General features: G+C 45.4%; 2 protein-coding genes and 1 pseudogene across 5 annotated transcripts; 1 reads left to right on the forward strand and 2 right to left on the reverse strand.

Annotated features, from left to right (window-relative positions):
• LOC119332886 overlaps positions 1-9,628 on the reverse strand; it is a 26,820-nt pseudogene extending 17,192 nt beyond the window's left edge.
• Positions 9,629-10,431: 803 nt separating this feature from the next.
• LOC119331447 (sucrose synthase 1) lies at positions 10,432-15,906 on the forward strand. Of its 4 annotated transcripts, none has more exons than XM_037604604.1 (15): positions 10,432-10,552; positions 11,403-11,525; positions 12,185-12,314; positions 12,409-12,560; positions 12,678-12,867; positions 12,964-13,082; positions 13,205-13,421; positions 13,503-13,598; positions 13,672-13,845; positions 13,927-14,043; positions 14,132-14,298; positions 14,401-14,625; positions 14,715-15,033; positions 15,108-15,352; positions 15,433-15,906. In XM_037604604.1, the coding sequence occupies exons 2-15, from the start codon at positions 11,416-11,418 to the stop codon at positions 15,617-15,619; spliced, it is 2,448 nt and encodes an 815-aa protein (XP_037460501.1). In that variant the 5' UTR covers positions 10,432-10,552; positions 11,403-11,415; the 3' UTR covers positions 15,620-15,906. The 4 variants fall into 4 exon arrangements, with proteins under 4 accessions (XP_037460501.1, XP_037460503.1, XP_037460502.1 ...); XM_037604606.1 differs by having other exon boundaries at positions 10,459-10,547; XM_037604605.1 differs by lacking the exon at positions 10,432-10,552 and adding an exon at positions 11,010-11,162.
• Positions 15,907-25,196: 9,290 nt separating this feature from the next.
• Positions 25,197-27,696, reverse strand: LOC119332887 (disease resistance protein Pik-2-like). The gene is made up of 2 exons (XM_037605988.1): positions 27,673-27,696; positions 25,197-27,269 (listed from the first exon to the last, which is right to left on the reverse strand). The coding sequence occupies exons 1-2, from the start codon at positions 27,694-27,696 to the stop codon at positions 25,197-25,199; spliced, it is 2,097 nt and encodes a 698-aa protein (XP_037461885.1).
• Between the last annotated feature and the right edge of the window lie 283 nt (positions 27,697-27,979).

Genomic DNA, 27,979 nt, shown 5'->3' on the forward strand with positions numbered 1-27,979 from the left:
CGCTTCCGCAGTCGGTCTGCGTAGGTACGTAGACAACACTCTCACCTCTCGTTGCTGTGCATCACCATGATCTTGCGTGTGCGTAGGAAATTTTTGAAATTACTACGCTCCCCAACAGTGGCATCCGAGCCTGGTTTTATGGTTTGATGTTATATGCACGAGTAGAACACAAGTGAGTTGTGGGCGATATAAGTCATACTGCCTACCAGCATGTCATACTTTGGTTCGGTGGTATTGTTGGACGAGACGACCCGGACCAACCTTACGCGTACGCTTACGCGAGACCGGTTTCCCCGACGTGCTTCGCACAAAGGTGGCTTGCGGGCGACTGTCTCTCCAACTTTAGTTGAACCAGGTGTGGCTACGTCCGGTCCTTGCGAAGGTTAAAACGGAGTCTATTTGACAAACTATCGTTGTGGTTTTGATGCGTAGGTGAGATTGGTTTTGCTTAAGCCCGTAGCAGCCACGTAAAACTTGCAACAACAAAGTAGAGGACGTCTAACTTGTTTTTGCAGGGCATGTTGTGATGTGATATGGTCAAGGCATGATGCTGAATTTTATTGTATGAGATGATCATGTTTTGTAACCGAGTTATCGGCAACTGGCAGGAGCCATATGGTTGTCGCTTTATTGTATGCAATGCAATCGCGATGTAATGCTTTACTTTATCACTAAGCGGTAGCGATAGTCGTGGAAGCATAAGATTGGCGAGACGACAACGATGCTACGATGGAGATCAAGGTGTCGCGCCGGTGACGATGGTAATCATGACGGTGCTTCGGAGATGGAGATCACAAGCACAAGATGATGATGGCCATATCATATCACTTATATTGATTGCATGTGATGTTTATCTTTTTATGCATCTTATCTTGCTTTGATTGACGGTAGCATTATAAGATGATCTCTCGCTAAATTATCAAGAAGTGTTCTCCCTGAGTATGCACCGTTGCCAAAGTTCATCGTGCCCAGACACCACGTGATGATCGGGCGTGATAAGCTCTACGTCCATCTACAACGGGTGCAAGCCAGTTTTGCACACGCAGAATACTCAGGTTAAACTTGACAAGCCTAGCATATGCAGATATGGCCTCGGAACACGGAGACCGAAAGGTCGAGCGTGAATCATATAGTAGATATGATCAACATAACGATGTTCACCATTGAAAACTACTCCATCTCACGTGATGATAGGTTATGGTTTAGTTGATTTGGATCACGTGATCACTTAGAAGATTAGAGGGATATCTATCTAAGTGGGAGTTCTTAAGTAATATGATTAATTGAACTTAAATTTATCATAAACTTAGTCCTGGTAGTATTTTGCAAATTATGTTGTAGATCAATAGCTCGCGTTGTTGCTTCCCTGTGTTTATTTTGATATGTTCCTAGAGAAAATTGTGTTGAAAGATGTTAGTAGCAATGATGCGGATTGGATCCGTGATCTGAGGTTTATCCTCATTGCTGCACAGAAGAATTATGTCCTTGATGCGCCGCTAGGTGACAGACCTATTGCAGGAGCAGATGCAGACGTTGTGAACGTTTGGCTAGCTCAATATGATGACTACTTGATAGTTTAGTGCACCATGCTTAATAGCTTAGAATCGGGACTTCAAAGACGTTTTGAACGTCATGGACCATATGAGATGTTCCAGGAGTTGAAGTTAATATTTCAAGCAAATACCTGAGTTGAGAGATATGAAGTCTCCAACAAGTTCTATAGCTAAAAATGGAGGAGAATCGCTCAACTAGTGAGCATGTGCTCAGATTGTCTGGGTACTACAATCGCTTGAATCAAGTGGGAGTTAATCTTCGAGATAAGATAGTGATTGATAGAATTCTCTAATCACCATCACCAAGTTAGTAGAACTTCGTGATGAACTATAATATGCAAGGGATAACGGATACAACTCCCAAGCTCTTCGTGATGATGAAATCAACGAAGATAGAAATCAAGAAAAACATCAAGTGTTGATGGTTGACAAGACCACTAGTTTCAAGAAAAGGGCAAAGGGAAGAAGGGGAACTTCGAGAAGAACGGCAAGCAAGTTGCTGCTCAAGTGAAGAAGCCCAAGTATGATCCTAAGCCTAAGACTAAGTGCTTCTACTGCAAAGGGACTGGTCACTGGAAGCGAAACTACCCCAAGTGATTGGCGGATAAGAAGGATGGCAAAGTGAACATAAGTATATTTGATATACATGTTATTGATGTGTACTTTACTAGTGTTTATAGCAACCCCTCAGTATTTGATGCTAGTTCAGTTGCTAAGAGTAGTAACTCGAAACAGGAGTTGCAGAATGAACAGAGACTAGTTAAGAGTGAAGTGACGATGTGTGTTGGAAGTGGTTCCAAGATTGATATGATCATCATCGCACACTCCCTATACTTTTGGGATTAGTGTTGAACCTAAATAAGTGTTATTTGGTGTTTGCGTTGAGCATGAATATGATTTGATCATGTTTATTGTAATACGGTTATTCATTTGAGTAAAAGAATAAATTGTTGTTTTGTTTACATGAATAAAACCTTATATGGTTACACACCCAATGAAAATAGTTCATTGGATCTCGATCTTAATAATACACATATTCATAATATTGAAACCAAAAGATGCGAAGTTAATAATGATAGTGCAACGTATTTGTGGCACTGCCGTTTAGGTCATATTGGTGTAAAGCGCATGAAGAAACTCCATACTGATGGAATTTTGAAATCACTTGATTATGAATCACTTGATGCTTGCGAACCATGCCTTATGGGCAAGATGACTAAAAACGCCGTTCTCCGGAACAATGAAGCAAACAACAGATTTGTTGGAAATCATACATACTGATGTATGTGGTCCGATGAATATTAAGGCTTACAGCAGGTATCATTATTTTCTGACCTTCACAAGATGATTTGAGCAGATATGGGATATCTACTTGATGAAACATAAGTCTGAAACACTTGAACAGTTCAAGAATTTCAGAGTGAAGTGGAAAATCATCGTGACAAGAAAATAAAAGTTTCTACGATATGATCGCAGAGGTAAAATATTTGAGTTACGAGTTTGGTCTTTAGTTAAAACAATGTGAAATAGTTTCACTACTCACGCCACCTGGAACACCACAGCATAATGGTGTGTCCGAACGTCATAACCGTACTTTATTGGATATAGTGCAATCTATGATGTATCTTACCGATCTACCACTATCGTTTTGGGGTTATGCATTAGAGACAGCTGCATTCACATTAAATAGGGCACCATCAAAATCCATTGAGACGACGCATTATGAACTATGGTTTGGCAAGAAACCAAAGTTATCGTTTCTTAAAGTTTGGGGTTGTGATGCTTATATGAAAAAGTTTCATCCTAATAAGCTCAAACCCAAATCGGAGAAATATGTCTTCATAGGATACCCAAAGGAGACTGTTGGGTACACCTTCTATCACAAATCCGAAGGCAAGACTTTTGTTGCTAAATTCGGAGTTTTTCTAGAGAAGGAGTTTCTCTCGAAAGAAGTGAGTGGGAGGAAAGTAGAAAACTTGATAAGGTAATTGTACCTTCTCCCTTATTGGAAAATAGTTCATCACAGAAATCTGTTCCTGTGACTACTACACCAATTAGTAAGGAAGCTAATGATGATGATCATGTAACTTCAGATCAAGTTACTACCGAATCTCGTAGGTAAACCAGAGTGAGATCCGGACCAAAGTGGTACGGTAATCCTGTTCTGGAAGTCATGTTACTAGACCATGACGAACTTGCGAACTATGAGGAAGCGATGATGAGCCCAGATTCTGCGAAATAGTTTGAGGCCATGAAATCTGAGATATGATCCATGTATGAGACAAAGTTTGGACTTTGGCTGACTTGCCCGATGATCAGCAAGCAATTGAGAATAAATGGATCTTCAAGAGGAAGACGGACGCTGACAGTAGTGTTACTATCTACAAAGCTAGAATTGTCGCAAAAGGTTTTCGACAAGTTCAAGGTGTTGACTACGATGAGAGTTTCTCACTTGTATCTATGCTAGAGTCTGTCAGAATCATGTTAGCAATTGCCGCATTTTATGAAATCTGGCAAATGGATAAACAAAACTGAATTCCTTAATGGATTTATTAAAGAAGAGTTGTATACGATGCAACTAGAAGGTTTTGTCAATCCGAAAGGTGCTAACAAAATGTGCAAGCTCCAGCGATCCATCTGTGGACTGGTGCAAGCATCTCGGAGTTGGAATATACGCTTTGATGAGTTGATCAAAGCATATAGTTTTATACAAACTTGCGGTGAAGCCTATATTTACAAGAAAGTGAGTGGGAGCACTACAACATTTCTGATAAGTATATGTGAATGACATATTGTTGATCGGAAATAATGTAGAATTATTCTGTAAAGCATAAAGGAGTGTTTGAAAGGAGTTTTTCAAAGAAAGACTTTGGTGAAGCTGCTTACATATTGAGCTCCAAGATCTATAGAGATAGATCAAGACGCTTGATAAGTTTTTTCAATGAGTACATACCTTGACAAGATTTTGAAGTAGTTCAAAATGGAGCAGTCAAAGAAAGAGTTCTTGCCTGTATTACAAGGTATGAAGTTGAGTAAGACTCAAAGCCCGACCACGGCAGAAGATAGAAAGAGAATGAAAGTCATTCCCTATGCCTTGGCCATAGGTTCTATAAAGTATGTCATGCTGTGTACCAGATCTATTGTATACCCTGCATTGATTTGGCAAGGGAGTACAATAGTGATGTAGGAGTAGATCACCGGACAGCGGTCAGAATTATCCTTAGTGAAATAAGGATATGTTTCTCGATTATGGACGTGACAAAAAGGTTCGTCGTAAAGGGTTACGTCGATGCGAGTTTTTGACACTGATCCAGATGATTCTAAGTCTCAATCTGGATACATATTGAAAGTGGGAGCAATTAGCTAGAGTAGCTCCGTGTAGAGCATTGTAGACATAGAACTTGCAAAATACTTAAGGATCTGAACGTGACAGACCCATTGACTAAAATTATCTCACAAGCAAAACATGATCACACCTTAGTACTCTTTGGGTGTTAATCACATAGATATGTGAACAAGATTACTGACTCTAGTAAACCCTTTGAGTGTTGGTCACATGACGATGTGAGCTATGGGTGTTAATCACATGGTGATGTGAACTATTGCTGTTAAATCACATGGCGATGTGAACTAGATTATTGACTCTAGTGCAAGTGGGAGACTGAAGGAAATATGCCCTAGAGGCAATAATAAAGTTATTATTTATTTCCTTATATCATGATAAGTGTTTACTATTATGTTTATTATTCATGCTAGAATTGTATTAACCGGAAACATAATACATGTGTGAATACATAGACAAACAGAGTGTCACTAGTATGCCTCTACTTGACTAGCTCGTTAATCAAAGATAGTTATGTTTCCTAACCATGGACAAAGAGTTGTTATTTGATTAACGGGATCACATCATTAGTTGAATGATCTGATTGACATGACCCATTCCATTAGCTTAGCACCCGATCGTTTAGTATGTTGCTATTGCTTTCTTCGTGACTTATACATGTTCCTATGACTATGAGATTATGCAACTCCCGTTTGTCGGAGGAACACTTTGTGTTCTACCAAACGTCACAACGTAACTGGGTGATTATAAAGGAGCTCTACAGGTGTCTCCAAAGGTAGATGTTGGGTTGGCGTATTTCGAGATTAGGATTTGTCACTCCGATTGTCGAAGAGGTATCTCTGGGCCCTCTCGGTAATGCACATCACATAAGCCTTGCAAGCATTGCAACTAATGAGTTAGTTGCGAGATGATATATTACGGAACGAGTAAAGAGACTTGCCGGTAACGAGATTGAACTAGGTATTGGATACCGACGATCGAATCTCGGGCAAGTAACATACCGATGACAAAGGGAACAACGTATGTTGTTATGTGGTCTGACCGATAAAGATCTTCGTAGAATATGTAGGAGCCAATATGGGCATCCAGGTCCCGCTATTGGTTATTGACCGGAGACGTGTCTCGATCATGTCTACATTGTTCTCGAACCATAGGGTCCGCACGCTTAAGGTTTCGATGACAGTTATATTATGAGTTTATGAGTTTTGATGTACCGAAGGAGTTCGGAGTCCCGGATGAGATCGGGGACATGACGAGGAGTCTCGAAATGGTCGAGACGTAAAAATCGATATATTGGACGACTATATTCGGACATCGGAAAGGTTCCGAGTGATCCGAGTATTTTTGGAGTACCGGAGAGTTACGGGAATTCGCCGGGGAGTATATGGGCCTTATTGGGCTTTAGGGGGAAGAGATAGGAGAGGTTGGGCGCCCCCCCAAGGCCTAGTCTGAATTGGACTAGGGGGAAGGGCTGCGCCCCCTCCTTCCTTCTCTCCTCTTTTCCCTTGCCTTGACTCCTACTCCTACTACATGGAAGGACTCCTAGTTGGACTAGGATAAGGGGAATCCTACTCCCGGTGGGAGTAGGACTCCCCTAGGGCGCGCCATAGAGAGGGCCGACCCTTCCCTCCTCCACTCCTTTATATACGGGGGCAGGGGCACCCCATAGACACACAAGTTGATCTTTGAGATTGTTCCTTAGCCGTGTGCGGTGCCCCGTACCACCATATTTCACCTCGATCATATCGTTGTAGTGCTTAGGCGAAGCCCTGCGTCGGTAGAACATCAAGATCGTCACCACGCCGTCGTGCTGACGGAACTCCTCCTCGACGCTTTACTGGATCGGAGCCCGAGGATCGTCATCGAGTTGTACGTGTGCTAAGAACTCGGAGGTGCCGGAGTAACGGTGCTTGGATCGGTCGGATCGGGAAGACGTACAACTACTTCCTCTACGTTGTGTGATCGCTTCCGCAGTCGGTCTGCGTGGGTACGTAGACAACACTCTCCCCTCTCGTTGCTGTGCATCACCATAATCTTGCGTGTGCGTGGGAAATTTTTGAAATTACTACGCTCCCCAACACTTAGCTACACGCGCACAAAAATTTCCTGATTATTATCAACAAGGTCAGGCCAGCGAATGGCGACAGCGGCTCGTTTTGGTGTTGGCAGTGGTGGTTCGATGATCCAGGCACCTCGATGTCATATTTATTATGTTCTGCTTTTGTACAACTAATGAACCTTCATAATAGATCTAAATCCTTTTCGTGAAAAGGGACTTTTTTAAAACGTGGCAAAAGAATTGCCATTTTTATTGAATAAGAAGAAGAGAGAAATGCCCGGTTAATTGACGAAAAATCAGGCTAAAACCGATATAACCCAACCCACAAACATGGGCACCACAGGCCAACCTGGCCACCGACATGGAGCAAAAGCCACGACGGCCCATGTATGCATGAACAACTGACAGCTCCGACTTTGATGACGAGCATCGCCAGGGATATATGCAGGACTTTCATCGGCCGTGCCCACCAAAAATGACCACCGAGCACCTGCCATCGTCACCACCTGGATTCGCTTCATCGCATCTCTGACTTCAAAGCAGCTAGGCAACCCACGGAAAAGCATCTTAGACACGTCGGGAAGATCTGACTACAGAAGCCCGAGTGGCGACCCAAGCTCATCCCGACGTCATCATCATCGCCAGGGATATATGCAGGACTTTCGTCGGCCGTGCCCACCAAAAATGACCACCGAGCACCTGCCATCGTCACCACCTGGATTCGCTTCATCGCATCTTTGACTTCAAAGCAGCTAGGCAACCCACGGAAAAGCATCTTAGACACGTCGGGAAGATCTGACTACAGAAGCCCGAGTGGCGACCCAAGCTCATCCCGACGTCATCATCATCGCCAAATAGAGACTAGCGCCCTCGAAACAGCCGACTCAACAAACCACACGGCGAAGATGCTGCCATCCACCGGTCTTCAATTGTAGCCGGCCCCGAGAGGATGCCCCCAAGGAGGAAGAAGATATGAAGGTGCCTTCATCGCCCAATCTCGCAGATATGAGGTTTCCCTCCGGAGCCAAGGCCACGGGGAGAGGGGAGGAGGAGCACACAACAGCAACACTTCCAAAAAAGAGCGCGATGCCTTTGAGGTCGCCGTATCCAGCAAAGGCCGGAGATAGGGTTTCCGAAAAAGGACTTTTCGCGTACCTAGAAAAAAGAAATGGTTCATCTCCACCTCAAAAAGATGAATAAAATTTTGACACATTTTGCTTGACCGAATCGGACCCATGTGAGGACTACATGGACGGCTCTGCAAACTGTTGAACACAGGCCGCCAAGCAGCCAGGCGAGAGATAGAGGGGTGTGGATAAGAAGGAACAAGTTTTGGTGGCGATTCGGTTGGGTTGTGGGGTAGGAAGGGACGATCCACCTGAAGAAAGAGGGGCCATCCATCTCCACCTTGCTTCCAACCCAAGCGAAACCCGATCTCACCCAAACTAATCTCATCATCCATCCCGAGTAATATAAAGCACCCGGTCGATGATTTCCTGTCCTTTGGTAGGAGGCCTGTCCCCATCCAGCACGGAAAAAGTTGCTCCCTGGCTGGTGTGGAGCGACCTACGGGGTGCACGTACAGGTTCCCGTACTGTACATACATAAAAGGCTCGCACTGACTGCTAAGGGCATGTATAATGGTGCTATCTTAGGAGTGCCACGCAGGATAAATGATGAGATGGAGGAGAGAGAACTTACAAGAGAAGGCTTATCTTTTCTTATTTAAGATAAGACAAGAAATGATCTTTTAGCACAATATGTCTCGCCACATTTTTAACAATTGCTAGTTATTGAAGATAAGGCTAAGAGATGACCCATTGTAGACATTTTTTGTCATCTCTAAATTATATGCAAAATTTAAGATAAGACTATCTTATCAACCATTGTACATGCCCTAACAAGACCGGAGTGTGTTGTCGATGAAATAACGAGGTAGATTTCACCCGCAAAAAAAACGAGGTAGTTGTGTGTTACCGTCACCACAAAATCAACTGTAAATTCACCTCCAACCTCATCTTAGCTGAACCCCACCAAAAAAAATTGTATTAGCAGAGCAATGTGCATTTTGTGTAACCAATTTTTTTTTGCATAGTAATACATGTCTCATTCATATCATAGAGATTAAAAGTACAAGTCATGTAATGACCGACATGACAAAACCAAAAAGATAGCAGAACATCTCTGAACTTGACACCAACGTCCGTCACCTGCCTCCTGCACCACCACAGTAGCCACCAAAGAAAAGAATGACAGATCACCTCCTCACCCGAGCTCGACGCGGCTCCATCGCTGATATGCAGCTTTGTGGACCTCCAAGGTGGCTCACCAAAAGTGAAGCCATTACCGTTGAACGAATCAGACATGGGCAACACCCCCGACACGCCATCGAACTCCAGATCTAGCACCCCGCCACGGCTAAGACGCCGAAGGAGGAAACCATACCTGCCATTCACGAACCACGAACTCAGCACACGTTCCGTCTTCCAGATGTCGTCGATGCAGATCACAATATGCATCCACTCCTGGACTACCTCCCAAGCTCCGCGCCGACGCTGGAGCAAACATCGTCGCAACGGCGGAGCTTGAGGACACAGGTCCATCACGAGGATGTCGCCACCGCCACGCCATTCTTGGTTGAACAGACTGGTTTCCACATCCATCTCCAACCATAGGGCCGATGGCCTCGTCAGGGAAGGATTCGAAGAATCTTTACTCAACACCGTCATCATCGCCGCCAAAGCCGAGACGATGAATAGTCTAAAAACCTAAACTACGAGGAAGTAAAAACGATCCACAAGTGTGGATCCGGCGATCCCCCTCACCATCGACGACCAAGGTCGCCGGAGGACGGCGCTGGAAGATTGGCGTCTCCTGGCGGCGGCTAGGGTTAGAGCTGCCAGGGACGAGAGCGCTTCTATTATTGTAACCAAATTTCTCGATCATACTATCTCTGTCGGCGAAACCAGTGATTTATAACATTGTGTAAGCGGTGCACATTCTTTTCCCTACATGTACATTTTGTTTCATGACATAAGATTTGTTGACTCGAAACGTCACACCAAGATGACACGAGCGAAAAAGGAGCTCATGCCACGTATGTGTGTATATGTGAGCATCAACGATTGTACCGTGTTCAAGAAAGAAAAAGCTCATACTCGGCCAGCCTTTGATAATAATACAACCTTTTTTTAATGCGTACACTAGGATAAAAAACCGAAGGGCAATCCTGAGAGCAATAGCTTTGGCACAGATTACGAATTTATGACCCCGCGATCCATCCATTTGATCCATCCACAGAAACCCACGTACACATTGATGGAAAGAAATCAACATACGGGTCAGATCACAATGCACTAATTGGATAAATTGTTTCGCAAGCAAAGAGATGTGCACAGTGAAGAAGGGGGCAGGGCAAAGATGAGGGTGCGTGCCACCTGCCACCCCACCCCGGCCGCTGCAACATAAATACCCTGCCTCGCCGTGGGCAGAGCTCTCCATTCACCCGTCGTCGTCCACCTCTGTCTGCTTCCCTTCGTTCCTGCCTCGCGTGGCGTTTCCCGGGGCTCTCCTCGCGGAGAAGGAGAGCAAGGTCAGGTGAGCTCGTCCTCCTGCCAATGCCAATGCCAATGGAGAGTTCTTCTTTCTTCTGCGCGTGCTCTGCTATGCTCTGTTTCAGTGTCGTCGGTGCGGCTTCCTCTGTTTTGCTGTCAATAATTAAGAAAAATAAAGTGGTTTGCTGGAGTAGCCACTAGGGGACAGAAGATAGCAATCAGCATCCACTTGCGGAGATGTGGTGGATGGGTGCTTCCGCCGGATCTGCGGTCCTGGCAAGTTGCCATCATTCTCTTCTCTGGGTTTAAGGTTTCAGCACCAACTCACCAAGTGGATGCTGTCGGCCGGTTCTCCTTTCTTGTGCTAGCACCCATATGGTTAATTAGCTCCAGATTATTTCTGTCATTTCCCGGTAACACGAAAAGCTCGACGCCTAATCACCACCATTAGTCTTAACCACCTTGGCATGGCCTGCAAGAAAGGAATCCCACGCTGATCTCGTGCTTTACAAGGTGCTCGCACGCGTCACTCTTCCTCCCTGCCACTGCCGGCTTCGGTTCCAAGTTCCAACGGGCGGCTACTGCTGCTCATGCAAACCCACCGGCGTCTGTCGGCTACTTGAACTTCTCGCCGGACAACACCTGGGCTACCTGTTGGTTTCTCACTTCAGATCCGTATAATTATAAACGCGCACACTCCACTGCTTTCTCCTTCTCGGTCCTCTGTCTGAAGCCTTAAGTCTAGATTTTGATTCTTGTATGCCTCTCGATCCTCTAGTTTGCGCCGTCGAATGTTTTATTTTTCTTTGGTCTTCTCCAAATCTTGCTCGGTTCCTGCTCATCTGTTGGATCTCTGAACTGAAGAACACACCGCTGATAATCTTGTTCTGCAGGCTAGCTTGAGCGATGGGGGAAGCCGCCGGCGACCGCGTACTCAGCCGCCTCCACAGTGTCAGGGAGCGCATCGGCGACTCCCTCTCCGCGCACCCCAACGAGCTCGTCGCTGTCTTCACCAGGTTCGACCCCCATTCCCTCCCCTGCACTGTAACTGCTACTCTTTTTTCCCCTTATTATAAATTTATTACGCAAGTATGTAGATCTCCTGGCGGTGGCTAGAAGAAAACTGTTGCATAAATCTGGCGTCCCCTAGTGCGCAATGGATGCCAAACTTCATTCCTACTCAACATACCTGGTCAATCAATCAAATATTTAAATAAGTTTTTCTAGAAACCTAGTATACTGAACAGTGAACACTGATGACACACCTCGTGCTGTTGGAGTTCCGTTGATTGCTGCCAGATCTGACCAGGTGCAGCTGGGTAGAGTGATTGTATTCTGCACATTGACCTAGTGCTAATCAAGACTTGCTGAACATTATTATGCACTAATCGGTCTGCCGATGCCTGGATCTGACAGGATCTATGTGGCACAACATCTGACTGAACTGAATCTCATATAATTTTGTCAAGTTCAGTAAATGCACCGTCAAAACCAGAACTGTAATGTTTCGAATGGAATTCCAAATTCTTCTCTAAATGATGCATGGTGTGCTAAACAATGGCTTCAGATGTCACCAATCTGACTTGCAAATATATTTAGGTGGATCTTACTCGATGCGATAATTCTGAATGCTATATGGTGGATCTTATGCGGCATATGACGATGCTTGGTGCAGGCTGGTCAACCTTGGAAATGGAATGCTGCAGTCCCACCAGATCATCGCTGAGTACAACACCGCGATCCCCGAAGCAGAGCGAGAGAAGCTCAAGGATGGCGCCTTTGAGGATGTGCTCAGGGCAGCGCAGGTTTGCATCTGACTTCTTATCTCAGCAGACTTCTTCAGCATCCTTGTTTGCTTTACCTGTTGCTCTAACTGGTGCACTTCTGTATATGATACAGGAGGCGATCGTCATCTCGCCGTGGGTCGCGCTTGCCATCCGTCCAAGGCCTGGTGTCTGGGAGTATGTGAGGGTCAACGTGAGCGAGCTCGCTGTAGAGGAGTTGAGTGTCCCTGAGTACCTGCAATTCAAGGAACAGCTCGTGGAAGGAAGGTAAATTTTAAAAAAAAAAATCAGTACCAGAACTGGGATACTGAACAGATAATTTGATTCTCTTGCTCTGATGATATTGATTCAATGTTGTGTGATACTATTTTCATATGTTGGCAGCAACAAGGACTTTGTGCTCGAGCTGGACTTTGAGCCATTCAACGCCTCCTTCCCTCGCCCTTCGCTGTCCAAGTCCATCGGCAACGGCGTGCAGTTCCTCAACAGGCACCTGTCATCAAAGCTCTTCCATGACAAGGAGAGCATGTACCCCCTTCTCAACTTCCTCCGCGCACACAACTACAAGGGCATGGTAAGACAGTCTTTCATCCTGCATACATTGTTTAAACTTTGATGAGACTTGCCAGAAAAAAAGAAGCATGTAAACTTGTACTCTTGTTTCCTCCAGACTATGATGCTGAACGACAGAATCCGCAGCCTCAGTGCTCTCCAGGGAGCTCTGAGGAAGGCCGAGGAGCATCTGTCTGGTCTCCCGGCAGACACTCCATACTTAGACTTCCACCACAGGTACTGACCAAGTGACCATTGTATTGTACAGAATTATTAGCCAGTTAATGTAGCCTGGAGTATTTTCTTCAGAAGGAACCACTGAGATGTTTTTAACGGTTCTTTTGATTGGACAAATGCAGGTTCCAAGAACTTGGCCTGGAGAAGGGTTGGGGTGACTGCGCCAAGCGTGCGCAGGAGACCCTTCACCTGCTCCTCGACCTTCTCGAGGCTCCAGACCCGTCCACGCTCGAGAAGTTCCTTGGCACAATCCCGATGGTGTTCAATGTTGTCATCCTCTCGCCGCACGGTTACTTTGCCCAAGCCAATGTCTTGGGGTACCCTGACACCGGAGGCCAGGTAATAACATCCTGCATAGTTTATACATGGTCAAGTGATTAAACCTCTTCTGATTAATCTTTGAGCTATGATTCCCCAAAGGTTGTCTACATTCTGGATCAAGTCCGCGCTATGGAGAATGAGATGCTGCTGAGGATCAAGCAGCAAGGCCTCGACATCACACCACGGATCCTTATTGTAAGTGTGACGTCTGGTATGATAATTAAAACTTGTTGTATGATACTGAAACATTTTTTTTGGCCCTGCACAGGTTACGAGGCTTCTCCCTGATGCAACCGGTACGACCTGCGGTCAGCGTCTTGAGAAGGTCCTCGGAACAGAGCACACCCACATCCTCCGTGTGCCATTCAGAACTGAAAGTGGAATTGTTCGCAAGTGGATCTCTCGTTTTGAAGTCTGGCCGTACCTGGAGACTTTCACTGAAGTAGATGCCTCCTAACCTCACCATCATACCTTTGTCATTATTCACAGACATATTTTGCTAACTCTGCCCCATTTCTGCCAGGATGTGGCACACGAGATTTCCGGAGAGCTCCAGGCCAATCCTGACCTGATCATTGGAAACTACAGCGATGGAAACCTTGTTGCGTGCTTGCTTGCACACAAGATGGGTGTTACACATGTATGAATTCTAGCCACTTCTCTGTTTCTGCAAGCATATTTACCACACATTGATCTTTTCTGATGTTACCACGATCATTGGTCTGCAGTGTACAATTGCACACGCACTTGAGAAAACTAAGTACCCCAACTCTGACCTCTACTGGAAGAAGTTTGAGGACCACTACCACTTCTCATGCCAGTTCACTACCGATCTGATTGCAATGAACCATGCTGACTTCATCATCACTAGCACCTTCCAAGAGATTGCTGGAAAGTAATGTTTCTTTACGACTGAGCTTTCTCTGATGATATCCATCTGTTTTGTTGTAGACAGCAGTTGTCTTCGCATGGCCTAATGGAAATTCTGCCTTTTCAGCAAGGACACTGTTGGTCAGTACGAGTCTCACATGGCATTCACAATGCCCGGAATGTACCGTGTTGTCCATGGTATCGATGTTTTCGACCCCAAGTTTAACATAGTCTCACCTGGTGCGGACATGTCCATCTACTTCCCGTACTCCGAGTCACAGAGGAGGCTCACCTCCCTCCACCCAGAGATCGAGGAGCTGCTCTACAGTAATGTTGACAACAACGAGCACAAGTAAGAACTGCAGAATTGTTTCTTACCGCCTGAGCTGCAACGGTCTGATGCATTTATTGCTGTACATCTGACTAGAATACCTTCTGCAGGTATGTGCTCAAGGACCGGAACAAGCCAATCATCTTCTCGATGGCTCGTTTGGACCGTGTTAAGAACTTGACTGGTCTGGTTGAGCTGTATGGCAAGAACCCTCGCTTGCAGGAGCTGGTTAACCTTGTGGTTGTCTGTGGTGACCATGGCAATCCATCAAAGGACAAGGAGGAGCAGGCTGAGTTCAAGAAGATGTTTGACCTTATTGAGCAGTACAACCTGAATGGCCATGTCCGCTGGATCTCTGCCCAGATGAACCGTGTCCGTAATGCTGAGCTCTACCGTTACATCTGCGACACCAAGGGTGCCTTTGTGCAGGTAACTACGTGTTGCATAAACCACATTCTTGCCTTGTAAAAATATGTGTTCTCACATACCCCTTTTGCGTGCAGCCTGCTTTCTATGAGGCGTTTGGGCTTACTGTCATCGAGGCCATGACCTGCGGTCTTCCTACCTTCGCAACTGCATATGGTGGTCCTGCTGAGATCATCGTGAATGGCGTGTCTGGCTACCACATTGATCCCTACCAGGGTGACAAGGCCTCTGCTCTGCTGGTTGAGTTCTTTGAGAAGTGCCAGGTTGACCCCAGCCACTGGACCAAGATCTCACAGGGTGGGCTTCAGCGTATTGAGGAGAAGTATGCAACTCAAAATTCACTAGTTTTTACTACTTCCAAGGATAACTAGTTTGCTGAGACTAACAGTTATTCTTATTTAGGTACACCTGGAAGCTTTACTCTGAGAGGCTGATGACCCTCACCGGCGTGTATGGGTTCTGGAAGTACGTCTCCAACCTCGAAAGGCGTGAGACCCGCCGCTACCTCGAGATGCTGTACGCCCTCAAGTACCGCACCATGGCAAGCACCGTTCCGCTAGCTGTTGAGGGAGACTCCGCGAGCAAGTAATCTGGCCACCTCCTGGCCGAAAGAAGGGTGGCTTGGATTCCTGCAAAGATTGAGATTTGAGAATGCTTTGATTTTCTTCCTAGACGCTGCTCTTTTGAAGATTCAAGGTCGAGTCAGTGTGCTACTTTGGTTTAGTAGTGGGAGTGAGTCGAGACAGAGGAAAATGTGGTGTGTGTCAGTCGGTTGGTGCTTGTCGTATTTCTTGGATGTTACCGTTCAATAATAGGTACGGCCTTGGTGCCGTTTCTGAAATAATAATAGTATCATCCTTCCTTGTTTCCAAGAAATTTTTTGTCACTGCCACTGAGCTCTATTACCTAATACTACAATTACTACTTACTAGAAGGTGGGATAAAGAGCTTTTGCTACTTTAGTTAACCAAATGAGCATTGTTACTTTAGTCTTAGTCACTCCACTAACTTAGTCCTAGCTTCTATGTGATTGGCAATGATGTCTAATGCAATATATATGAATCCAACCCTTCACATATGAAACTGTAGTTCAAACTGGTGGCCAGAAATTCGAGTTCGCTGGTAAAATTATGTTCTGAAACTCGCACCCTCTATGTAGTCAGAACTCAGAAGTCAGAACAATTAGTCGAAGCTCAATAGGTGTGCCAAGAACATCCTAGGAGGAGGGGCCATCTATTGGTTATAGCCCATTGAGAGAGCTCTGTGAACCAAACAATCTTAATACTTCCTCCGTCTCAAAATTCTTGTCTTAAATTTATTTAAATACGGAAGTATCTAGTTACGTTTTAGTGTTAGATACATCCGTATTTAGACAAATCTAAGACAAAAATTTTGGGACGGAGGGAGTATGATTTATGTGATCAAAAGATATTGATTAAACACAATCAGAACTGCAGAAAATGATGTCTGTAATCTGACAACAAATGTTTTACTTCCCTTTTTAGTAGCACATTTTACTACATACGAATCAGAGCTGAGGGGTGAGCGTTCTGAAGCACCAAAACCAACAAAATCAACTGATTGCTACACGAGTTCTTCCATAAGAATTCCTACGCTTCCTCACTCATGAACGCGAAATAGTCATAAAAGGGGAGGAGTTAGGGAGATCTGATTAAGAAGGGCTGGAGCAAGAGTGGACCGTGCAGACCTTGCGACGGGTGCCTGCGGCGAGGGTTCCGCGCCCAGCGGTGGCGCCCACTCGGCAGCCATGGTCGCCGGCGTGCCGCTCCGAACTGGAGGTGGCGGCCATTGTTATCGTCATCGATCCACCGACGCGTCCAAGCAGAGTTGGGGGGAGGAGGCGATGGGATGGTTGGACCTTGAGGAAGCTCCAGCCCATTTAGGACGGGCTGTTCAAGTCAGTGGAGCCCAAACAGCAAGCAGCCCATCCAACTATTTGTTTTCCTTCCATAAAAAAACTATTTTTCCCCGGTAAAAATCATCAATGAAGCAGAGCGAAGCCATTGGAGAGGAGGAGAGGGATCGACGCCGCGGGCCACCGCATTACAGCCGCGGACTCCCTCGACAAGGTCCGCTGTGCTCCCCTACGCTCTAGCTTGAACCTACATTAACCCATCCGCCGCTTGGTACCCGTCGCGCATCTGTTCTCGTGGGTAAGAGAAGAGACTTGAATCGCGTTGTGAGTGATTAGATTATCTTTTTCTTCTGGTATAAGAACCCTACAATATAGAGACTGGGCAAGTGTTGTATGCTGGTCATGAGCCTGATGAGTGTTGTGCGGCTCGATGAATGGAACCCAAAATAAAGAAGCAGAGGGAAGCCATTGGAGTTGGAGAGCGAGAGAGGGAGCGTCGATGCCGGCCACTATATCATCTCCGCTGAATCACTCTGGAATGTAGGCTTTGTTGTCCCGGGGAGAAGGTCAAGCTGATCATCGCAAGCATGCTCAATGTGGTCGCATGGGCTGGTAGTCTAGATCATAATTCATATGCTGAGTCGAATCAAGAAGTCCAAAATATGTAAGGAGTCAAGATTAGGGATAGCCATGGTGAGATGCAGGCCCGGCCCATAGGCTGGGCAAACGGGGCGCCCGCCCTGGGCCCCCGGAAGGCAGGGGCCCCAACCAGGAGGTAGTATTCCTTCATAGGTCGTAAGAAGCCCAAGAAATTTATTGAGAAAACAGAGGGCCCATTCGGTCGTGGCGCTGGGGCAAAACCCATCGTCAATCTTTCTCCTCGATTCCTTCAGATCGCAAAATCCCGACTCCCATAAACAGCGCCGTCGCTCCCATGCGTCTCCGATTCCAAGGTCGCCGCTGGCCCTTAATGGAGATTAAAGGCGAAAATCCGTTCCCATATCAGCTCTCCTTCCCTTCTCAATGTTATTCGTTCCCCATCAACGGTAGGTGTTCTTCTTTTCTTCCTTCCCATAATCCTGTCCCTCCTCAATTAAATGGCTCTGTCCTCCTGCTCTGAGGAGTCCACATCTACCTGCACAGGTGTTCTTCTGATATTCACTGGATCTAAGTGTGAGAGAGTCCTCGGGAGTCAGGAGATTAGGAGAACTGCAGAATGGAGGAAATTATTCAGTTCTTGGTGTCGTCTTCTCGTTCGTGCTGAATACTGCAACCTGCGGATCTGGCAATCAAGATCCACATCAATCCATATTTAGGTGCGTTTGTTCCCTATATTAATCATTTATGCTAACTGTTCTTGTTAGTGTCATGTCGTCTAGAAAGCGTTTATCTGGTAAAAAAGATAAGTAAAAGGCAGCTCAAAGATGAATTGGTAGAAACCCAAAAATGACTAATTGACAATTTTTTCAGAACTAGTAATTCTTCTAGAGACCCCCTGGAACTGGCCATAGTAAGTGTTGAAGAGCAAATGACTGAGAATACAGATGCTACTAATGATGATATGAACGATGGTGATAATAATTCTAGCCAACATGAAAAGTTGAAAACCTAAGTCACTAACCAAATTCAGAAACACCGGGAGTCGATGAACAACAATCATGCACTATTGATATTTTGGATCCTCCAAACTATGACAATATGATTGATAAGGCTAGGGATATTTTAGTTGAGATAGTAATTCTAAACATAATTCTAGACAAAATGAATTCTCCGCTGTTAATATTTAGTAAAGCAAGTTTATGTGGAATTAAATTATTTCATTACTATCATGGTGTAATTCTCCTTATCAATAAATAAATTGTACTGTCAATTCTAAAATCCAAAGACCATCGTCTATGCTATGAACCAGATATTTACTTTTCTTTTTAAATAGAAAACATTTTTAGCTTTCGAATCAACAAGGGCCCCTTGTTGATGTCTTGCCCTAGGGCCCCGCAAAGCTATGGGCCGGCCCTGGTGAGATGTTTAAATTAGAAGGAGGTCATGAGAAAAATAATTCATTACTTCATAAGTCCGAGTTACACATGAGTTAACACAGAAAAATCATACTGGTTATCCAATTGCAGAGTTTTGCCCAGTTTGTGTAGGTGTCCTATTTGTGTAAGATGTGTAATGTTCTAGTGAGTTATCCGAGAAGCTCAAATACATTTAAAGGTTGAGAATAACTTCAATTACTTTTCGATATGCAATGTACTTTTTCAGGAAAAAATGTTAGTTGCATATTCACGTCACGAGAGAAGGGAAATGGTCAACCATGTCCTATGTGCCATATAGCCACGATAGGACTGGGTGATCAATAGGAGTCATAATTATTTCATCTGACCTTTGACAATCAATTGTATTTATTTTTTCAAGATCGTTATACACACATATGCAAGCAAACAGTGTTATAAAAGGTTCCCCAGCAAGGCTAGTGCAAGACAGGAAAGAGATAGATGTTTGTCATACCATGCATATTTCCAACAGTATTTTGGTCGGGACAAAAATCTTACCAAATATGTGCTTGAGAGGTACCAGGAACTCAGTGATGCCTTCGGGAAAAAAATCTGCGATGCACTAACTAATACGATGTCAGAATAGTGGCCCTAGGAGGTAGGAGGTGGTGAATGTAGGCTGCGCAAGGCGGCGTGGTTAGGCAGATATAGGGGCAGCGTCTCTAGTGGTTTTGAGAGCATCGGAGGACTGGGGCGGCGCATGACTGTAGAGGGATTCTCTCACTATCAACAATGTTTCTCTTCTCCCTCTGACGGCATAGTAGGGAGCTGCTTGGTGATATGTCTTCTAACCTACTATGTGTAGAGTGCAGGGATGATGAAATGTGGCGGGGACCCTGTTTTGTCGGCATTCATTAGCGAGCCAGAGAATTCGATCTTGTGTTGCTAGGTGGTTTCTACTTTTTTGGCATAATAAAGTGGGGGTTTCATGCCATGCAGTCTATGTTTGTCTGTTTCTCCTAGTTTTGTGAAACTTTTAACCAAACAATTGTATAGGCAGTAACTCACCAGCAAAGAAAAAGAGGTAAAAGCATCTCAGGTACCTTAACTTGCATGAGATGTGATGATTTAGTCCCAAACTTGCAAAATGCAATTTCATCATACCCCAACTTGCATTTGATGTGACAATTTGGTCCTTGGCCAATCACAGAGCAACAAGTGGGAGCCAGGTGGGTGGACCGGTCGTCGCCCGCACTTTTGCTAAAAACACCCTGCCATTTTATCTAATCAACTCGCGGTACATAGCGCCTGAATTAACTTTGTCTCAACCCGCATCTCTGGTTAAGCTCTCCCGTATCAAGCTCTTCGCTGGCGGCTCGCCGGTCAAGTCCGTCAGCGTCTCGTCTCCCCACTCCGCCTCCCTCTCAAGCTCTCCGCCGGCGGCTCGCCGGTCAAGTCCGGCAGCGTCCCGTCTCCCCCCTCCTCCCCCGCGGGCGGCGCCGCCAAGATCCGTCGGTCCTGCATGTGCTCCCCGACCCCGGGCTCGTTCTGTTTCAGCCTGCACAAGGAGCAGAACAGGAGGCCCAGGCCGGCAACACCAAGCCCGCCTCCCCGCCGCCCGTCGGCGGCGGCGGCTGCTCTAGACGCATGGTAAACATGCTAGCGCAACGTGTCCACATGGGGAGCGGACACTGGGCACGCAGGGCGCTGGCTCCGTCTCCCTCGGCACAACAGCTGCAGCACAGAAAGCGCTCCGACGGGTTCCGCGCTGGGGCCAGCCGGCTCTCCGCCATGTCCACGTCCATGGCTGGCAGCCCCCTGCAGTGAAAAAACAACATCGTCGACAGGCCAGAGCGAAGATACTACTAGTACATACTGCACAAACTATACATAGGTAAGAAATTCCCCGAATAATCCCGTTCGCTGTATAGAAGATCGGAGGGGATCAGGCCGGTAGATTGGAGTTTTAAGACCCAATTCGATTCTGGCCTGCTCAATTAGCTGTTGATAGAGTGGCTGTACGTATTGTGAGCCTCTTCCTCCTCGCTGCTGCACATAGAGTGAGCTCTCTTCCTCTCTTCCCGCTGTGTATAGCCCTTGATTTTGGTTCTGGATATACATCAATACATGAGTGACAAATTGGAGACACACATACATGCATTTGATCTGTCCCATGACCGGAGGCTTATCCATCTTTGGTTGATTTTGCCGCAACAACTCTCTGCTCTCGTTTCTGTTTCTGTTTCTGGAGTGTGGCTGCATCTCGCCCCTGTTTCGGGTTTCGGATAAGCTCTGCAAGAGATCAGTGGTGTCTCGCCGTCGCTTGCTCCTGTCACGCTGGCGGCACCCGTGCCTCCGGCCAGATCAGGCCACCAACTTGCAGCACAGGAGAAATATCCCGATTCCGACAAAGTTTCTGCAAAGTTTCATGGCGCGGCTGATGAACTGAGGAGTTCTCTTCGTCCTGCTCGTGATATTTTTACTGTTTTCTTTTGATCCGTGGTTTTTTACTGTTCTTCTAGAGAAAGTGGTATTTTACCATTGACCGAGGGACGGCGAAGCGGCTCACCCCCCAGCTCTTCAACTAGCGCAAGAAGATGATGGACAGCTGGATAGCTTCTTTGATCGGTTGTGTTTCTTCGGCAGAAATCAGTTGTAGGGCTATGTCTGTCAGTTTGGCTCTTGTCCCCATTGTAGTATTGCGTGCGGTGTTCATTTTTTCTTTATGGACGAGAAACATCGGTGCACTTTTCAGATGAGCGAATAGAGTGAACACACAATACATAATAAGGGCGCGGACAGAGAAAAACTCTGAAATAAATCAGTAGCAAGCTTCCGTTGAAACCCTGCCGTTCACATGATGCCATGTACTGCGCTGTAGTTTGAATAGTCAACTGAATTGGTGTAGTGCGAAGGGGGAATTGACACAAAGTTAATTCAGGCACCATGTATTGCGGGTTGATTAGATAAAACGGCACGGTGTCTTTTGCAAAAATGCGGGCGATGACCGGTCCGGCCACTTGTCACGCTGTGATAGGCGGGGGACTAAATCATCACATCCAATGCAAGTTGGAGTATGGTGGAGTTGCATTTTACAAGTTTGGGACTAAAACATCACATCCTGCGCAAATTAAGGTATTTGGGATGCTTTTACCTCAAAAAAAATGACCCCTTTGTCGTTGGTGAGGGTGCTCCGATGCAGCGCCCAGTCCACTTATATGAGCCTTATCCCCTCGCCATCATTGAAGGCAACGGCGGAGCTACGTTGGTAGCTGCAGGGGCCATGGCCCCCTAGCCTGGCTAAAATATTCCGTTAACGCGTTATTTGGGACATGACTTAATGGGATTGAGCCTGACTTAGCAAGACACATTCGGGTTGGAGTTTGTGCTTTGATGTGGACTATCTGGACTTGCAGAAATGATTTGGTTTTTAACAGAATATCATGTATCCATTTTTTGCAGGTTTTATTCCGAACTACGGCTCTGATCCGTACCTGGTCGCTACTCACCTAGACGGAGGCCAGGGAGCATTTGGTTACTGGGTCTTTCCGATAAAAGATGGTAGCTCGGGATATCTTGAACCAGTTTGGATGGCGGTCATGTAATAGGATAGGCATGTAGTTTACCTATCTAGTTTTAGCCAGCCGGTTGTGGCGTCTTCTCATGGCTAGTGGATGTTTCTAGCCCTTTTTGGCTTTGTGTGAACTTTCTTTGCTTTTTATTACTTTTGGAGACCTTGGAACCATGTTGGCACTCCTTTATTTGGTTAATAAGATGGCCGTATGCATCTTTCTGATGCAGAGGCCGGGGAATTCCCCCTTTTCGAAAAAAATATATTTAAAAATGTCTAACATATGTCAGAAAAATGTTACATATGTGCTCTAAAAACGTGCATTGCGTACTAATAAAAACTAGACATTTTATAAAAAACAAAAAACCAATGAAAAAAACAGAGAAAAAAACCAAGTAAGAAAGAAAAGAAAAACAAAGTAATGCAAAGAAAGGAAAACAAAGAACAATGAGAAAACAAAGAAAACCAAAGGAAAAAAATAAAAACTAAAGAAAAAGCAGTTAAAAACAATTAAAACATAAAAAACAAACGTAAATGAAAAATAAAAAAATACCATAGAAAACTGTCCGTTAAAATGTGCCTGCCCGCTTGACGTCGCCAGTAGGCGATTCCTATAGCCCAGGCTGTGGTTCCGGTGGTCGAGCTAAGCTTTTATAAGCAGAAAATCGCGGTGTTGTTTGTAAAGCTCGTCGAGCCCTATTATTATAGGCCTGCTCGCTAAAGGGAGTGCAAGCAGCTGGCAGCCCATCCAAACCCTTTTTTTTTCTAGATAGAAATAAGAAAGAACTGTCGGGGAACAAGCAGACAGCGGAGGGAAGCCATTGGAGAGGAGATTGGCATCAGGGCGGGACCAGAATTTGAAGAGCGTGTATTCAAAATTTCATAGGGAATTTTTCTAAACCTTAAAGCCTTGTTTTTGCCACGTATAACCAAATATATCACCATAACTCGTGTGGAAAATTCAAATTATCATGCCTAAATAATTTATAATTCAGTGCAAAGAAATTACAATTTCAAATACACTTGAAAAGTAAGCCAAGTAGCCAAATTAACTTACAATTTCTAAATTAACTTACATGGCTCACACAGCCGGCCTACTGGGCAATGAAAAACGAAGGTGATGCGTCGACACCTGTAACATGTAGTGCGTGTAGCGATACATAAATTTAAAACAACTAAGGTAAGATTCGACACAAGAAAGCAAAGCCCAATTTTAACGTCGGAGGATAAAACTGTATTAAGATACAGGAACGCCACAAACAATCTACCAGATCGAGCGAGCCTTAATTAGATGCGGCAATGCCCACTGCTGCCGACTGCAGAGATGGATTAAAGATGGATCGAGACAACAAGAGCCAACGGATGGCTGTCATCGGATGCCTGGGTCGTGTGGCCCGCTTGCCCGTGCCGTGGTGCACGCGGTGGCGATCAGCCCAGCCGCCATGCCCTGCCGCTTCAAGTGCGAACAGAATTGGGGATGGAAGGCGTCGGTTTCTTGTGCGATATGTTTTTTTAAGGAAGCGCTATGCTATCGATGGATCCATGGCTCGTGTGGCCTAGCCTTCGTTTTTGGGTTGAAATCGTTAGCTAGCCTGTTTTACCGTATCTTTTTCATTTTTCCGCATACATACACATGGTATACACTATATATATACATGGTTTCTTGGCAAAAAATAATGGGTATTCAACTAAATACCCTTGAATTGAACTGCCCCCTCCCCTCCCCCCTCACCGCCGCTGACTCTACCCCCAAGGTCCGCGCTATTGCTTGGCGAAGATGAAGCATTGCGCCTCCCTGGACTTGTGCTGGACAGCTGTTGGCTACTTAGAACCATATTGTCAACGTGCCGATTTGATCTTTTCTTTTTCCTTTATAGCAAATCATAAGCTTAAGTGATTAGTCAACAGGGTTAGTCACAGTATGGCACCATGCTTTCCTCTGTATGTTGCCTCTTCATCCTTGGTGCGCACACAGTGTTGCCTCTTCATCTATTCAACTCATCATCTCGTTTCGGACATGCCAAATGCGCCACTAAATCATAATCATCATTTTGACATCTTGCATGGCTGTCCAGCAACTCAGTCTGGACCTGTATTGCCAACGTCCTCTCTAAGGCCGGCAGCATGCAAACTTCTGACATGGCTCGCCACAGTGTAAGTGTAGTCGTTCGGGGACATAGAACTGCAGAACGTATGGAAGCAGGTATCCCTTGTGTTCCACAGCACATACATCCTTTGCTCTCAAACAAAACCCAACCAAAATGAATGCACATACACTAGCAAAAATACATGGAACTGAAACCATAGTCGTACATTTGCTACGCAATCAGAAGTTGGTTCATTCATTTGCGACACACAAACTTCTTCAGAGTTCAAACAATTCATAAATGCGTTGGTAATAAATGAACAGCTGGTCCACCTTTATTACATCACAATGCTTTAACAAAATACAAATTTTGAAACGCAGACGATGGGGACTCCAAACTTAACAGAGGAGCTAGTGTTTTAAGAAAATACAAAGTCTGAATTGCTCTGACTCACAAAACCAAACCACGACCAGAACCGCGCACGAGAATAATTGGCTACCAGGCATGCATGATGGGCCAGAATAACTTGGCAAACAGTTCGAAGGTTCCTCCACTTCCAGCAATAATAGCGTAATTCCAGTCCAGATTCCATTAAAGTACCTGAACAGATAATAGGATCGAGAGACAAAGCAGATGGATCAATCGTATGTTACTGTAACTGTGAACCGGGTAGGCTTGGAGCGACTATTACTCTCTTTCTCTAACTCCTTGAGAGCACGGCCCAGTGCAGGGTTGTATCTGTTACCAGTGAGATTCACCTCTTTAAGGTTCTTCAGGTGCTTGACGCCGACTATCCTTTTGGATTCCCATTTATCGAAATTCACTGTAAGGTTCTCTAGCTGTGTCATGGATCCTTCCTCGAACTCAAATACTTCGGGATACTGTCTATTGGACTGCACCATCATGTTCTTCAGTGCAGGAAATTTGTGCTTCGTGGACACCACCAGTTCAGTGCCAACATAGAATTCATGTTGGAATATGATGAGCTCGAGGCTAGGCAGCTCACACAAGACATCCCATAGTTGGCTATCCTTAAACCGCGCCCACGAAAGAGTAAACTGAACAAGATATGTCAGTGACCCGACCCATTCTGGTAATTTACTCAATCCCCCAGCGAACCTAAGGAATCGAAGGAGGTGTGGAGGCGGAAGACCAATAAGATAATCCATTGTCATACCGTCGCTCTCCATTTCTCCCAGGTTGAGCGACCGCAGAGAGTACATCCTGGACAGGGAGAGGGCAAGCTGTTGACGAACGTCCTCTCGCTGAGCATTGTTGTCAACATATACAATGATAGCTTCAAGCTGTTCTAGTTCACCAAGCTCTTCAGCAATCTTAACATCACCGAGTAGTATTCTAGTCACCTCACGCAGTGCCTTCATGTTGGAGACTCCTCTTGGTGCTTTCCACATGACGGACCACTCGCCCTTTTTCCCGAACTTGAGGCACTCAAGTTTATCTAGCTTTCTGACAGTTTCAGGTAGACCATCAAGGCACGTCTCCTCTAAATCAAGTGTCAGCAAATGTTCTAGATTGCCGACTTCGTCAGGCATCAAGCTGATATACGTACCCCTCAAGCTCAAGAACTTGAGAAGGTACATCTGGCAAATATACTTCACATGCTCGTTGGCTAGGCCCTTGCAATCTTCCATGTCAAGTACCCTCAGCAGAGTGAACTCGCCCAACCGATCAAGCAACTTGTGCCCTTGGATCTCAAACATACTCAGTGAACGGACATGCTGCAGCTTCATTTCATCGATAACATTCCTCCTATCACGCCCCAGTACTCTTCCCTTGGACGTAGAGTCACGGACCTTAGTGGTCCCACGTACTCCGCCATGAACAGAGAGACGACGAATTTTATCATACGACATCCCTTCATTCTGTCCCCCTACCAGGCTAACAAAGTTTGCCTCCAAGCATTTGGACACAGCAACCTCAAGCATCATGTCGTGCACCCGACATGTCTTCATCTCGCCGTGGACGTCGATTATAGAAGCAGCTAGATCAATCATGTTTCTACTCACCAACTCGTTGAAGTAGTCTTCTGCAACCTCCATTGTGGTTTGCCCCCGCCTCGCGATAATCAGTCCTTCAGCGATCCATCTCTGCAAGAGCCGAGTCTTCAAGAAAACATAGTCCTCTGGAAAAATGGCAACATACATCATGCAATCTTTGAGGTAATGTGGTAGATGGTTGTAGCTGAGTGTGAGTATCTGTCTCATCCCTTCGAGTGTAGGGTTGTTCTCCATCGCAGCACCAATTGAGTTGCAAACTGTCCACCAAACGTCAGCTGCATTATAGTTGGCGAGGAGGCTCGCAATGCTAACAATCGCCAATGGAAGCCCACCACATTTCTTCAAGATTTTCTCCATTGCCTCCTCAAGATTCTTTGGGCAAGAGTCAGTCATGAATCCAAATGCTCTACTAAGAAACAGCATCTTTGCATCTGATGATTTGAGGGGCTTGATGTGATAAATGTAATTACGATAAACACTGGCACGACTGCATGCTCTGGCCACAGTTTCTATCCGAGTGGTCACAATTATTCTTCTGCCACACTTGTTTTTTGGCAATCGGGATTGAATTAATTCCCATGCACCTACGGTCCATACATCATCGATCACAATAAGGTACCTGGTTGTAATATGCGTGCCGAAGTTAGGATGACTTGTATAAATGTGCAAAAGGAAAATGGTACATACTCCCCTCTGTAAAGAAATATGAGAGCGTTTGTAGTGATGTAAACACTCTTATATTTCTTTACAGAGAGAGGACATTATAACTATATTACCTATATTTGCATGAACATGACAGATTAATATTATCATGTGTTTTTTATAAAGGCCGCTTTTATTAACTCAAAATGTAGCATCTAGCGGATACAAAACATGATGAGCAACACCTGGCCTCCGAAGAATTAAGATGCACCCAATCAAACACCAACAATCTGACAAACAAAAAAACTGACATATTGCCAACGGTTGAGTCATATAGGATGGGCCGTCTCTGTCATGGTGCTCTTGAGAGCCCACAAGCACTCGGGTGGGTGCCCCTGCATGGCAACAATCACTTTGGCCTAAAACCCACCTTCTTCCTCCTTCAACCTCTAACCATTGACTTGAGCTGCTCCACCATCCCCAAAACACAAAAAGTTTGATTCCTTCCTCTCCCTCACCCAAAACACTCCTATTATTTGGGTATTGGAAGAGGTTCACCTGATCTACACTTCCACCAAACTGATTTGTGATTACCCAACTTGTTCTTCACCAAAACTTCTCACTCTTAGAAATTTGGGCTCCTAGGCGGTAGGAATCAATGCCTGGAAGCTTCCTTGCTTGTGGTGTTATTCGGGAAGTTTGTAAACATGTCATGGTCACCTTCAAGATCAACCTCGAGTGATTTGAGGCTCGTCGTTAGG

The sequence above is a fragment of the Triticum dicoccoides genome, chromosome 7A, assembly GCF_002162155.2.
Source record: "Triticum dicoccoides isolate Atlit2015 ecotype Zavitan chromosome 7A, WEW_v2.0, whole genome shotgun sequence".
Taxonomy (NCBI): domain Eukaryota; kingdom Viridiplantae; phylum Streptophyta; class Magnoliopsida; order Poales; family Poaceae; genus Triticum; species Triticum dicoccoides.

Bases quoted from the DNA above. Each gene is read 5' to 3' on its own strand.
- LOC119331447 (XM_037604604.1), top strand. From the start codon at position 11,416: ATGGGGGAAGCCGCCGGCGACCGCGTACTCAGCCGCCTCCACAGTGTC. The intron at 12,561-12,677 runs GTAAATTTTAAA...ATATGTTGGCAG, and splicing joins GAACAGCTCGTGGAAGGAAG to CAACAAGGACTTTGTGCTCG. The intron at 13,846-13,926 runs GTAGATGCCTCC...CATTTCTGCCAG, and splicing joins ACCTGGAGACTTTCACTGAA to GATGTGGCACACGAGATTTC.
- LOC119332887 (XM_037605988.1), bottom strand. From the start codon at position 27,696: ATGGTGGAGCAGCTCAAGTCAATG. The intron at 27,270-27,672 runs GTTAGAGGTTGA...ATTTCTTTACAG, and splicing joins TGGAGCAGCTCAAGTCAATG to AGGGGAGTATGTACCATTTT.